At 46.7% G+C, this 14,676-nt stretch overlaps 1 protein-coding gene across 8 annotated transcripts in view; it reads right to left on the reverse strand.

The window, feature by feature from the left end:
- Window positions 1–14,676, reverse strand: part of caska (calcium/calmodulin-dependent serine protein kinase a) — a 507,486-nt gene that overhangs the window by 80,343 nt on the left and 412,467 nt on the right. For all 8 annotated transcript variants that reach the window (XM_084310852.1, XM_084310851.1, XM_084310849.1 and 5 more), the window contains exons 10-11: window positions 12,914–13,013; window positions 9,869–9,990 (exon numbers count right to left, since the gene is read on the reverse strand). In XM_084310852.1, coding sequence (XP_084166978.1) covers window positions 9,869–9,990; window positions 12,914–13,013 — 222 coding nt within the window. The remainder of the gene's footprint in view (window positions 1–9,868; window positions 9,991–12,913; window positions 13,014–14,676) is intronic.

The following is a 14,676-nucleotide window of genomic DNA, read 5'->3' on the forward strand; positions in this document are numbered from 1 at the left end:
TTGGAATAAACCATTTGGATACCATCTAACCTCAGGTAAGGAATCTATGTCATCAGTGTTAGGATAATCAGACTCGTTTTCACTGATACATAAGCGTTTATGTGATATGTGATATGGCTGTTTTGACTGTAAAAGCCATGAGGAAATAAGAGCAGCGATTATCAGCGCACGGCACGAGCGTGCGTGCGCACACATATACTATCGATCATCTAGCGGTTTTTTGAAAACGATTCATAAATAGGCCGACAAATGACAACGTTCTGGAATATTCCAGTAAAAGGCGATTATCATAGGCATGGGTTGTTTTTCCCCGGAAAACGGGTGATTTTCAAAATGCTATCAAACGGAAATGAAGCGATAAAAATACAATCTGCCTTGCCAATGTTGACTGGAAAATGAGTCTTTGATAAGCGACGGGCAGATTAGACACATAGCCATAATTTAAAACATAGATTAGGCGATATTAACGTTAACATTGGCCGTGGATGGTGGCATTCAACGGGGTAAAAAGGAAAACACGGTCCGGCACTGAAAGTGTTAAAGGTGGGGTATCATCACGCCAATAAATAGCCAATCCTCCAATCACAACTGTTGCTTCCCTCGGACAAACACTCATGATTGGAAGAATAAGAAAAGAGGGCAGAGCTCCACCCACATCCTCCCTTTGTCACTGACCAATAAAGGGTTTGACTTCAGATTCAGTCAATCTGTGTATATATTCCAAACACTGAGAAAGAGAATTTGTTTAACCGACTTGTCTGAAAGACACAACAGCCCAGCCCCCACCAGCTCTGTTTAGAGAGACCCAGCTGACGACGAAACTCAACCCACTGGACAGTGCAGCCTGTGTGTGTGTGTGTGTGTGTGTGTGTGTATGTGTATGCTTGTTTCGAGTCCTCAAACAGTCTACACAAAGCCGGCAGCTGTATGTGTGGTACAAAGGAGAGAATGGTTTGGTATTGCAACTATTAAAACATTTAACACAACGCTCATCACATTCAAAGTCATGACCATCGTGAGGCATGTGATTCAATGTTATTCAAAACTCACATACACAATCCTTATGAGGAGAGATGATGAGCAGTTTCCCTAGAATATTCAGTAATGTCTACTTCAGTAAGTAGACAAACACTCATGACACACACACACACACACACACACACACACACACACACACACACACACACACACACACACACACACACACACACACACACACACACACACACACACACACACACACACACACACACACACACACACACACACACACACACACACACACACACACACACACACACACACACACACACACACAGCTCTTTCACAACAGGCTTTCACAAACCATGCAAGGTGCCAACCTGCTCATCGGGAGCAATTAGGGGTTAAGTGTCTTGCTCAAGGACACTTCAACTCGCTGCCCGGGAGGAGCGGGATTCGAACCGCGAACCTTCCAATTACCAGATGACCGCCCTACCTCCTGAACCCCTGTCGCCCCTCATGGTATAAGGTACATCATGTAATGCATTTTTCACATTAATTTCTAGTTTATGTACTTAAATAAAGCTCAATTGATAACTGCTATCTGTCACGGTCCAGTCTGTCTGACCTGCCTGCTTCACACAGAGTCCTCTGCTTGCGCACATGTCCATGTTAATATGTTATAACAGTGCTAATTGTAAGTCTTACTGAAGAGATGTAGGTTAAGAGCTTTCGGATACAGGCGGCGGCGCGAGGAAGCCCATTGGTCGTAGTTCAAGTCATATCATATCATCATATCAAGTGGATGACATCATCAAAGTAGCTAACTTTTAGCTTGGACCATGTGCACATGTTGGTGAGGAGAAGATACCACTGGATATTAACCCTTTGTAGTGTGGTAGTGAAAGGTTAACCTTCTGTAGTGTGGTAATGAAAGGGTTAACCTTCTGTAGTGTGGTAGTGAAAGGTTAACCTTTTGTAGTGTGGTAGTGAAAGAGTTAACCTTCTGTAGTGTGGTAGTGAAAAGGTTAACCTTCTGTAGTGTGGTAATGAAAGGGTTAATCTTCTGTAGTGTGGTAGTGAAAGGTTAACCTTTTGTAGTGTGGTAGTGAAAGGGTTAACCTTCTGTAGTGTGGTAGTGAAAAGGTTAACCTTCTGTAGTGTGCTAATGAAAGGTTAACCATCTTAGTGTGGTAGTGAAAGGTTAACCTTCTGTAGTGTGGTCGTGAAAGGTTAACCTTCTGTAGTGTTGAAGTGAAATGGTTAACCTTCTGTAGTGTGGTAGTGAAAGGTTAACCTTCTGTAGTGTGGTAGTGAAAGGGTTAACCTTCTGTAGTGTGGTAGTGAAAGGTTAACCTTCTGTAGTGTGGTAGTGAAAGGGTTAACCTTCTGTAGTGTGGTAGTGAAAGGTTAACCTTCTGTAGTGTGGTAGTGAAAGGGTTAACCTGTGCCCTTTGCCTTGCGTAAATGCCAGGAAAAAAACACAAACCTTAACCTACATGAAGTAGTCACAGTGACCTGTATACCAGAAGGCATGATTCTTTGAGCGAAATCACACCTCTTTATCATTCACCGACACCTACTGAGACTAGTGACGACAGGAGGTAGAGCAGTCGTGTGGTAATCAGAAGGTTTCCGGTTAGATTCCGGCTCCTCCTGGCAGCGTGTCGAAGTGTACTTGAGCGAGACACTTAACCCCTAACTAACTGCTCCCGATGAGCAGGTTGGCACCTTGCATGGTCGCCTCCGCTCACACGAAGTGTGAATGTGTGAGTGAATGGGTGAATGTGAGGCATACGTTGTAAAGCTTTTTATCCCCTTTGGATAAAAGCGCTATATAAATGCAGTCCATTTACCATTTAGTCGTTCAATTCAGGAGACCCTCGCTCTCCCGCTACAAGGGGGATTTAAAGACTTCTACACAGGCATGGGAGGGCGGATGTGTCCCAGGCCTGACGTTGCTCGAGGGACTCTTTGAAGAGCGGGTGAACTGGGCAACGCAGGAGAGATTCAGTCTCTGAGTTCACAGTGAGAACTGTTTCTTTTTTTTTTATCCACTTTTTCTCCTCTTTTTCTATTTTTCTCCCATCCCAATTTCGCTGTGCCAATTCCCCCCTCCCCTGTCTTGAACGTTGCTCGCATATGCCCCCCACTGGCCGGTTGTAGGGAGGATAGAAGACTTGCATCACATGTCCCCTCCGATACACGAGGAGGCAGCCTGTCATATCTTTTCACCTGCCAGCGCGGACTCTCATTGGCGAGGTGTAACGCGTGGGAGGCTCACACTACCCCCGCTATGTCCTGTCTCTGCTGTGCAGGCGTCCCCAACCGACCTGTAGGAGTCGCTGTCCACAACGTCCAGATTACCACCCATCGACTTCCACTTGCTGACTCTGCCAATTGAGTTAGTATGACGGCCGGCCCAAGCCGGAGGCAACGCCGACAGCCAGATTCAAACCCGGTGTCTCTTGTGTTGGTGACGAGCGCAATGTCCGCTGCGCCACCCAGCCGCCCCAGTGAGAACTGTTTCTATCCTTTCAGAGCTCACTGGGAGACTAGACAGACAGACAGACAGACAGACAGACAGACAGACAGACAGACAGACAGATAGACAGACAGACAGACAGACAGACGCAGTGAGAGTAGGTGACTGACAGGTTGAGGGGGCTGGCCCGTAGTGTCTGTGTTAGCACAAGGAAACATCTGCATGTTTTGCAGACTATGGGAGAATGTGCTAAGTAAGCTGCTGGGTGTTTGCGTCTGTGTCTGGGTGGATGTCACCGTCTTGGGCCTGGAGATGTTGGGGACTCACTACATGTGCCGTAACACCGGGGGGGGGGGGGGTAATAGTGTGTTATAATAGTGTGTTATAATAGTGTGGATCTGTGAATGTAGGTGGGCTTGCTTGCAAATATGTATGTTTACATGCATGTTTGTGTTTGTGTTAAGACAGATGAAGGGGGAGGGTGAACAGAGAGTGAGAGTGAGTCAACAGTCTACCACCCACTGTGAAACACTGACAGCACCCAAGGCCTGGGTCATGGGAACCACACAACACTCCACACATGACCTAAGCATCCATCTACAACCCCCTCTGCGAGCACACAAACACACACCCCTCTGCACACACACCCCTCTGCACACACACACACCTACATCCCCCTCTGCAAGCACACACACACACACACCCCTCTGGAATCACACACACACCCCCCCCCCCCTCTGGAATCACACACATCTGCATGCACACACACCCACACACACACACACACACTGGAGCGTAACAGTAAGAAGCATTTTGTATGAAAGTATTCTGTACTTCTGTATGACAACTATTAAAGAACTTGAACTTGAACTTGAACTTGAACACACACATGCATGCACACACAACACAAGCCGTGGTCCTCTTATCAAAGTTTATTTTTTACTTCCAGTATGTCGATGTCACTGTGAAGTTATCTCAATGATTTTCGAGGCTTAAACAAATTCCAATTTTGACAAATGCGAACAAATTCTAACTTTGAATTTAAAAATGGAATTATTCACAACACTAACTCCGCTAACTTAAAAGCTCTTTTCCCTTCAGACCCAACCTGCACAGACTCTCCGTACGACCACGGAGGTGAAGACATCACTTCCTTAACACTTTGATTGCCAAAAACGCCTTAACACGTCATTCCCCGCCATGCTAATTCTGCCAATGACGCCGTAACACGTCATTGAGATCAATATTTAAAAAATCTGTGATCGCAATCATATTTCTCCCCCGGAGACTTGAGATCTACTGTTGATCCCCTCTCAACTCTCCAACGGTTCAAGAGCACCATCTGGTGGCCGATCGCCCAAACCGGAAACAGGAAACGGAAGCTGGTGCTCATTCCAATTCGGTCCGATCACTCGCTAATAGTCCGGGGACTCGAGCTAGACACAATGGATAGCAATCCGTTACCAATAACTCGATAAACAACATGATTTGGACGTATATACTATTATACAACCTGGAGATGGATCGCATATTTCTACATCCCATAATAGGAATATTTTTGCTCCACGCTCATCGCCCAACGGCCCGAGGAGACTGGGGTAAGATTCAGCGTTTTTTTTACCGTGTTCGATATAAACTGCTCTAATGATCATATCACCCACACTAGATGAATCATCTAACGTTGGCCACGGAATTATAAACGACCCCCCCCCCCCCATCCGGTCAACATCAGATGATAAGTAGTAACTTCTAGAAGCACGTCCATTTGAAATTTTTTATCTCTCGCAGATCGCTATCAAACTGTATTTGATCATCAATATAATGCATTTAGGGCTATAAATCACGTTCTGGAGAAAGCTGCAAAAAACGATAAAAACATATTTATACTTTAGAGTAGACCGTATTTTAGTATGAATATGTGAATGAAAAAGTATAACGTTCCTACGTCCTGAACGTTAGATAATTGATGTTGAATGGGCCATAGTAATGTCAATTTAGCAATACAATTTAAAAAGTTATAGCCCTGCAAAGAAGGGGAACTTCTCCATAGACAAATAGAGCTGGCAGAGGATGGTATAATGATGTACATAAGCCTGGCAAAGAAAGTGTTAAAGGAAGTGAAACGGTCACCCACCTCTGAACAACAAAAACAACAACCCACAGATGGATTTGACTGGTAGCTCATTAAACCCTGTCAAACGCCTAAAACACACACAGGGACGCCCCGGCTCACTTCACATTACAGTACCTCAACGTTCCCCCCCCTGACTAAATATTCTTCCTCTAAACACGCTAGGACAAAGAAAGCACACTCACCCAGGAGACGACAGGCAGTTTGTCAGGAGAACCCAGCCAACAGAGCACACACTCACAGACACAAGTTATCTGAGCCGGCAGGCTCCATCCATTCCGTGTCTGGCGGATCTGTAGTTTCCCCAGGCCCCTGTGTGTTTGGGTGGAGTGGAGGGTAATGCCAGCCCTGTAGACGGACAGACAGACACTGCTGGAGGCTGCGCGCCTACTGAGAGGCGACCGGGGCCCTGACAATAGACGCCATTGTTCCCTCCTCGCTCCATCTCTTTTCAGGGGCTGAGGTCTGGGCTCTAGCTCTCACTCTCTCTCCCCCATCTCTCGCTCACTCTCTACCCCCCTCTCTGAGTGCAGGGGTGTTAGAGGGAGGTTGAAAAGGAGACATCTGCAGCCCCAGGCTCCCAGTGATACGGCTGCGCGCGACACACACACACACACACACACACACACACACACACACACACACACACACACACACACACACACACACACACACACACACACACACACACACACACACACACACACACACACACACACACACACACACACACACACACACACACACACACACACACACACACACGGCAGCTCCTCTCGTCATCTGTTCCCTGCTTCCACCTATTCAGCACCCTAGCAACTGGAACAGTAACCCTCTGCTCTCAGAGCTTCATCCATGCTTCCCTCTGCTCTCACTCCTCTCAGAGCTTCATCCATGCTTCCCTCTGCTTTCACTCCTCTCAGAGCTTCACCCATGCTTCTCTTCTCTCTGCTCTCACTCCTCTCAGAGCTTCACCCATGCTTCCCTCTGCTTTCACTCCTCTCAGAGCTTCATCCATGCTTCCCTCTGCTCTCACTCCTCTCAGAGCTTCATCCATGCTTCTCTCTGCTCTCACTCCTCTCAGAGCTTCAAGCCATGCTTCCCTCTGCTCTCACTCCTCTCAGAGCTTCATCCATGCTTCCCTCTGCTTTCACTCCTCTCAGAGCTTCAAGCCATGCTTCCCTCTGCTCTCACTCCTCTGAGCTTCATCCATGCTTCCCTCTGCTTTCACTCCTCTCAGAGCTTCAAGCCATGCTTCCCTCTGCTCTCACTCCTCTCAGAGCTTCATCCATGCTTCCCTCTGCTTTCACTCCTCTCAGAGCTTCATCCATGCTTCCCTCTGCTCTCACTCCTCTCAGAGCTTCATCCATGCTTCCCTCTGCTCTCACACCTCTCAGAGCTTCACCCATGCTTCCCTCTGCTCTCACTCCTCTGAGCTTCATCCATGCTTCCCTCTGCTCTCACTCCTCTCAGAGCTTCACCCATGCTTCTCTCTGCTCTCACGCCTCTCAGAGCTTCATCCATGCTTCCCTCTGGTCTCACTCCTCTCAGAGCTTCATCCATGCTTCCCTCTGCTCTCACTCCTCTCAGAGCTTCATCCATGCTTCTCTCTGCTCTCACGCCTCTCAGAGCTTCATCCATGCTTCCCTCTGGTCTCACTCCTCTCAGAGCTTCATCCATGCTTCTCTCTGGTCTCACTCCTCTCAGAGCTTCACCCATGCTTCCCTCTGCTCTCACTCCTCTCAGAGCTTCATCCATGCTTCCCTCTGGTCTCACTCCTCTCAGAGCTTCACCCATGCTTCTCTTCTCTCTGCTCTCACTCCTCTCGGAGCTTCATCCACGCTTCTCTCTGGTCTCACTCCTCTCAGAGCTTCATCCATGCTTCCCTCTGGTCTCACTCCTCTCAGAGCTTCACCCATGCTTCACTTCTCTCTGCTCTCACTCCTCTCAGAGCTTCATCCATGCTTCCCTCTGGTCTCACTCCTCTCAGAGCTTCACCCATGCTTCTCTTCTCTCTGCTCTCACTCCTCTCAGAGCTTCATCCATGCTTCCCCGTGCTCACGCCTCTCAGAGCTTCATCCATGCTTCCCTCTGGTCTCACTCCTCTCAGAGCTTCATCCATGCTTCCCCCTGCTCTCACTCCTCTCAGAGCTTCATCCATGCTTCCCTCTGGTATCACTCCTCTCAGAGCTTCATCCATGCTTCCCCCTGCTCTCACTCCTCTCAGAGCTTCATCCATGCTTCCCTCTGGTCTCACTCCTCTCAGAGCTTCATCCATGCTTCTCCCTGGTCTCACTCCTCTCAGAGCTTCATCCATGCTTCCCTCTGCTCTCACTCCTCTCAGAGCTTCATCCATGCTTCCCTCTGCTCTCACTCCTCTCAGAGCTTCATCCATGCTTCTCTCTGGTCTCACTCCTCTCAGAGCTTCATCTATGCTTCTCTCTGCTCTCACTCTATCCATGCTTCTCTCTGCTCTCACTCCATCCATGCTTCTCTCTGGTCTCACTCCTCTCTCACTTCAACTATCAACATATTAAACCTCAACTGGAACCTAAGGCCAACCAACACAGATATGTCAACATGAACACACTAGTCCAAGCACACGGTCCACTCACCCTGTATATACACACAATACCCCCCCCCCCATCCAGTCAGGAAGACATGTGCCCTATAATGTAGCATGATATTCCAGGCAGGAGCAGCCAGCCAGGCTGGCTGGGAGCTCTGCCTATCCAAGCATGGTCTCCCTGTTACAGGAGACCTGGCACTGGGCCAACAACCACACATCGACTGGGAGAGCTACCACACCACACATAGGAAAGAGAGGAGAGAGAGAGACAGAAAAGAGGAGAGACTGAGAGGGTGAGAGAACAGAGGGGGAGAGAGAGAGATAGAGAGAAAGAAGGAAGGAAGAGTTAGAGCAAGACAGAAAAGGTGTGTGTGAGAGAGATAAAGAGAGAAAGAATGAAGGAAGAGTTAGAACAAGGCAGAAAAGGTGTGTGTGAGAGATAGAGAGAAAGAGAGAAAGAAGGAAGGAAGAAAGAGTTAGAGCAAGACAGAAAAGGCGTGTTTGTGTGTGTGTGTGAGAGAGAGAGAGAGAGAGAGAGAGAGAGAGAGAGAGAGAGAGAGAGAGAGAGAGAGAGAGAGAGAGAGAGAGAGAGAGAGAATCTAAGTTAGAAAAGAGATGACATGGGTGACTGAAAGCCATTTTAACATTTTAACAAGAAACAGTTCATGCTCTTTCCCCCTTGGCTGTCCCCCTGGAGAAGGCAGGATTGGTATAGCACAGATACAGTAGTGTGAACCAGACTACCACCAGACTGACTGTAGTGCTACAGTGTGATGAACCAGACTATCACCAGGCTGACTGCAGTGTTACAGTGTGATGAACCAGACTGACTGTAGTGTTACAGTGTGATGAACCAGACTATCACCAGGCTGACTGCAGTGTTACAGTGTGATGAACCAGACTGACTGTAGTGCTACAGTGTGATGAACCAGACTATCACCAGGCTGACTGCAGTGTTACAGTGTGATGAACCAGACTGACTGTAGTGTTACAGTGTGATGAACCAGATTGACTGCAGTGTTACAGTGTGATGAACCAGACTATCACCAGGCTGACTGTAGTGTTACAGTGTGATGAACCAGACTGACTGCAGTGTTACAGTGTGATGAGCCAGACTATCACCAGGCTGACTGCAGTGTTACAGTGTGATGAGCCAGACTATCACCAGGCTGACTGTAGTGTTACAGTGTGATGAGCCAGACTATCACCAGGCTGACTGTAGTGTTACAGTGTGATGAGCCAGACTATCACCAGGCTGACTGTAGTGTTACAGTGTGATGAACCAGACTGACTGTAGTGTTATGGTGTGATGAACCAGGCTGACTGTAGTGTTACAGTGTGATGAACCAGACTGACTGTAGTGTTATGGTGTGATGAACCAGACTGATTGTAGTGTTATGGTGTGATGAACCAGACTATCACATTTACATGTACATTCACCAGGCTGACCCTGACGTGTACTTCGCCACTCTATGCCAGGACAGATGAGATGTGAGTAAGACACATGCAGACAGTCACACTGCTGCCACGTATTGTCGGCCGACGCATAGAGGGAGGAATTTCATGATGCATGGACCGTAAAATAAACAAGACCTTTTTTGGGATTATCTAATAGTGCCACATGTTTGTGTTTGTGTGTGTGTGTGTAGGTGTGTAGGTGTGTGTGTGTGTGTGTAGGTGTGTGCGCGTGTGTGTAACTTACATCCAGCAGTGTGTGTAGATGCTGGTCCTGGAACACACTGTGAAGGAAGTCCATATCCTTCTCACTGCAGTCTGTCAGAGCGTGGATCTCCTCCAGGCTGTCTAACACCTGAGACACAGCCCCTGCACGCACACGCACATGCACACGCACACACACAGACACAGACAGAAATACGTCAGATCCACATCCAACCAGCCTTTTCAAGCTTCTGACTGCCTGACGATTTATACCCATTTAAAACCTCTGTATCGATCACTAACTAAATGTGCAAACTGTGAAAACATGACGTCACAAGCAACAAACACACTTTTGTAGTGGGAAGTATTAAGTGACACAAAGCACATAGAAATGCACAGACAGACCGACAGACACACACACACCCACACAGATACCTACGTTCTGCAGCTAGCAGTCCTAGCAGCCGGGAAGCATTAACACACACAGACACCATGTTACCATCAGGATGTTTGTGTATCGAGAGGAACAATGTAACATCTAAATAAGTAACTAACTAACTCAAAGCAACTACTTATTTTTTCTTCGTACGCACTAAATATACTATAGTAATATTGTACTATTACTTCTATGGTTAAATGACAGATGTAAATCTATAGTGTGTATAATTTAAAATAATATATATATATATAATATACCGCTGTAAATAGTGGGTACGAAAATAAAACAGAGGAATACTATGGATCTTGACAACAGTACATTTTTGTACAGGAGATGGTTTAACAAATAACAAAGACTATTACGAGACACTTAGCCTGCTGGCTAAAAGGGATCAGTGCCTTTCCCCACCCACCCACCCACCCACCCACCCACCCACCCACCCATAATATTTCATTCTCCTATTGGACAGCGGTCCACAGGCGCCAGAGCCGTGCCTCCGGAGTCAGGTTCAAAGTCACCGTCAAGACATGTCTGGACATGCCCGGCCTTGCCCAGGGCTACGAGACAGAAATGAGGTTGGCACTAGTTTGTTCGCCGTGCATATAAATATGGCGCAGGTGAATACAGAAGCACTTAGTCAGAAGTCAAGAGTTACCCAATAAGTTGAAGCCTCACCCACGATACTCCGTGCGGTGAAGTATGGCCTGTTTGGCCCCAAAATAGAGCATTGAGACCGCGTGCGAATTAATAACTGAATTGTCAGAGTTTGGCGCTATACCGTCGAGTGCGACATATTTCTATTAAGTCAGTAATAGTCTATTTGTGTATAGTGTATCGTGCGGCTAAAGTTCTACAGTGACCAGCATCACCAACGCTTCCTCGTATCAGCTAGAGTGCTTATCCAGGCTGGGCTGCTTTCATGGCGCTTTCACCCGAGGAGACCTAGACGAGAACCGTGTGGACATGTACACTGGATTAATCTACCCGACGACTACATAGCCCTTTGCGGCTGGATTATATTTGCTTTGGTCCTGTGATTTATGGAGCGGAGAATCGCCGACGCCTACACGTGTGGGATTTACCCTGTGAGGAGCCAGGTCGAGTCGGCGCCTCAGAGAGCCTGAGGGCGGCTAGCTTTCTTCACTGTGGAGCTACAGTCTACGGAGAACAGCTGTATTCGTCTGTGGATCAAGAGACTATTGCACCGTCTCCTGTACTTGGAGTCTCCTTAGTCATCGTTGACCAGACTCTCTACTACCGACAGATCCTCTACCCCTGCTGGCTTACAACCGGGGGGACCCTTCCAGTATCTCCCGCTATATATTACTAGTGTACCATAGATATAATTCCCTAAGATTCAGGTTGTATAATTACCTCCTGCGTAACCAGAGAATGGACATTCATTATTGATTTGCCTACGCACATTCCTTTGCCTTATAAGCGCATCCAAAGTATAATAGAGACGTATATTATGTACCTTTTGCTGCAATAAATACTTAATTATCACTTTGTGTGGAACCGGTTCATTGTGGGAAGTGTTCATTATATTTATATATCATGTACTGTATGGCCAGTAATTAAAGTACATAAAGCGGTAGTGGTTTAATGATACCATACTTATCAATACAGTCAGGGAATTGTACCCCTCAGTTACACAAGGGCTTTTATTGCAGCAGAGTGGACCTATATAATGGAATCTAAATGTTTATGAGAAAGTGTTGTGTAAATATTAACAGCTGCACTGGCTGACTCATGTCTCAGGGGATTTCTGTTGTAAAGTGGTTCATTATAATAAGTTCTGTAGCTTTATGGTAATAATAAAGTGAGAAGACCTTTGGGAGAAACACACACAACATCAACTCCAGCTCCTAATCTGATTATGTGATAATTAACATAGGAAATGAGACATGATACGAATATATGTGTGTGTGTGTATACACGGTCGTTTGTGCACGCGCATGTGTGTGTACGTGCGTCCCTGCATATGTGTGCGTGTGGGGACTAAATACCCTTGGAAGCAGATACTAGATGTTATTGCACGATCTGCGTTTTGTCTGGCCTGTTCAGATGTGTGTGTGTATAGTTGGGGTTTTCAGAACGATTGAGGAACACAGATAAAGTACAGATCTTTATCTTACCATTACAACAAAGATAGTGGAGTCATGCGATTAAGACGGGCTTCTGAGGTGTGTGTTTGTGTGTGTGTGTGTGTGTATGTTAGGGTTGTCAATTGTTCCTACAAATTCAATTAGAATGTGATTAGGCTGAAATGAGGCAAATTCAGATGACATTTTAATATTAATGATAACATTTACACATCATTACCACATCAAAGCAGGCGTAATAATGAATTAATAATAATTAAGTTCATTGTGGGTTGTATTTGCTATTATGGGTAGCAATAAGTATACTGGGTGCCAGTAAGAAACAATCATTAGGCACTGGGCTATAACACACATATTATTGGCTTGTATTGCAGGCACATATAATAATACACTTTACATTTTTTTTTTTATAAATAAATAAAGGGACAGGAACCAGTGATATATTTTCAGTTCACCTCATATGAATAATGTTTTCAAATTCATATGTTTTCTTTTCAAATTGGAATATTGAAATTCCTTCCCAGGCGCCCGTGCGTCTCTCTACCTGAGGAGGTGGGGTCTTCAGAGTAGTCGCCGAGCTCCTCGGGCGGGTCTCCGTAGAAGGAGTTGAACTTGTGACTGGAGACTGCAGCCAGCACGGCCCCCTGGGGGCACAACAAGGGCAAGGGAGCACAGCGTCACACAACAGGCTCTCACAATGTTCCCCTTATCTGTGACTGACCTCAGATCAGATACAGAGAGAGGCTAGAGGCCCCCAGGAGAAGCTCCTGCTGGCCTGTATGTATGAGTGTAGGTCCCTGGCCTGTATGTATGAGTGTAGGTCTCTGGCCTGTATGTATGAGTGTAGGTCTCCTGCCTGTATGTATGAGTGTAGGTCTCTGGCCTGTATGTATGAGTGTAGGTCTCTGGCCTGTATGTATGAGTGTAGGTCTCCTGCCTGTATGTATGTGTGTAGGTCTCTGGCCTGTATGTATAAGTGTAGGTCTCTGGCCTGTATGTATGAGTGTAGGTCTCTGGCCTGTATGTATGAGTGTAGGTCTCTGGCCTGTATGTATGAGTGTAGGTCTCTGGCCTGTATGTATGAGTGTAGGTCTCTGGCCTGTATGTATGAGTGTAGGTCTCCTGCCTGTATGTATGAGTGTAGGTCTCTAGCCTGTATGTATGAGTGTAGGTCTCTGGCCTGTATGTATGAGTGTAGGTCTCCTGCCTGTATGTATGAGTGTAGGTCTCTGGCCTGTATGTATGAGTGTAGGTCTCTGGCCTGTATGTATGAGTGTAGGTCTCTGGCCTGTATGTATGAGTGTAGGTCTCTGGCCTGTATGTATGAGTGTAGGTCTCTGGCCTGTATGTATGAGTGTAGGTCTCTGGCCTGTATGTACGAGTGTAGGTCTCTGGCCTGTATGTACAAGTGTAGGTCTCCTGCCTGTATGTATGAGTGTAGGTCCCTGGCCTGTATGTACGAGTGTAGGTCTCTGGCCTGTATGTATGAGTGTAGGTCCCTGGCCTGTATGTATGAGTGTAGGTCTCCTGCCTGTATGTATGAGTGTAGGTCTCTGGCCTGTATGTACGAGTGTAGGTCTCTGGCCTGTATGTACGAGTGTAGGTCTCCTGACTGTATGTATGAGTGTAGGTCTCCTGCCTGTATGTATGAGTGTAGGTCCCTGGCCTGTATGTATGAGTGTAGGTCTCCTGCCTGTATGTATGAGTGTAGGTCTCTGGCCTGTATGTATGAGTGTAGGTCTCTGGCCTGTATGTATGAGTGTAGGTCTCCTGCCTGTATGTATGAGTGTAGGTCTCCTGCCTGTATGTATGAGTGTAGGTCTCTGGCCTGTATGTATGAGTGTAGGTCTCCTGCCTGTATGTATGAGTGTAGGTCTCTGGCCTGTATGTATGAGTGTAGGTCCCTGGCCTGTATGTATGAGTGTAGGTCTCCTGCCTGTATGTATGAGTGTAGGTCTCCTGCCTGTATGTATGAGTGTAGGTCTCCTGCCTGTATGTATGAGTGTAGGTCTCTGGCCTGTATGTATGAGTGTAGGTCTCTGGCCTGTATGTATGAGTGTAGGTCTCTAGCCTGTATGTATGAGTGTAGGTCTCCTGCCTGTATGTATGAGTGTAGGTCTCTGGCCTGTATGTATGAGTGTAGGTCTCCTGGCCTGTATGTATGTGTGTAGGTCCCTGGCCTGTATGTATGAGTCAATCAATCAATCAATCAAATTTATTTATAAAGCACATTTCACATGACGCGTGTCAACCAAAGTGCTGTACAGAGGGTAAATACACAAGATACATATAGACAACAATCACACT

This window comes from Notolepis coatsorum (assembly GCF_963971535.1).
Source record: "Notolepis coatsorum genome assembly, chromosome: 3".
Classification (NCBI taxonomy): Eukaryota; Metazoa; Chordata; class Actinopteri; order Aulopiformes; family Paralepididae; genus Notolepis; species Notolepis coatsorum.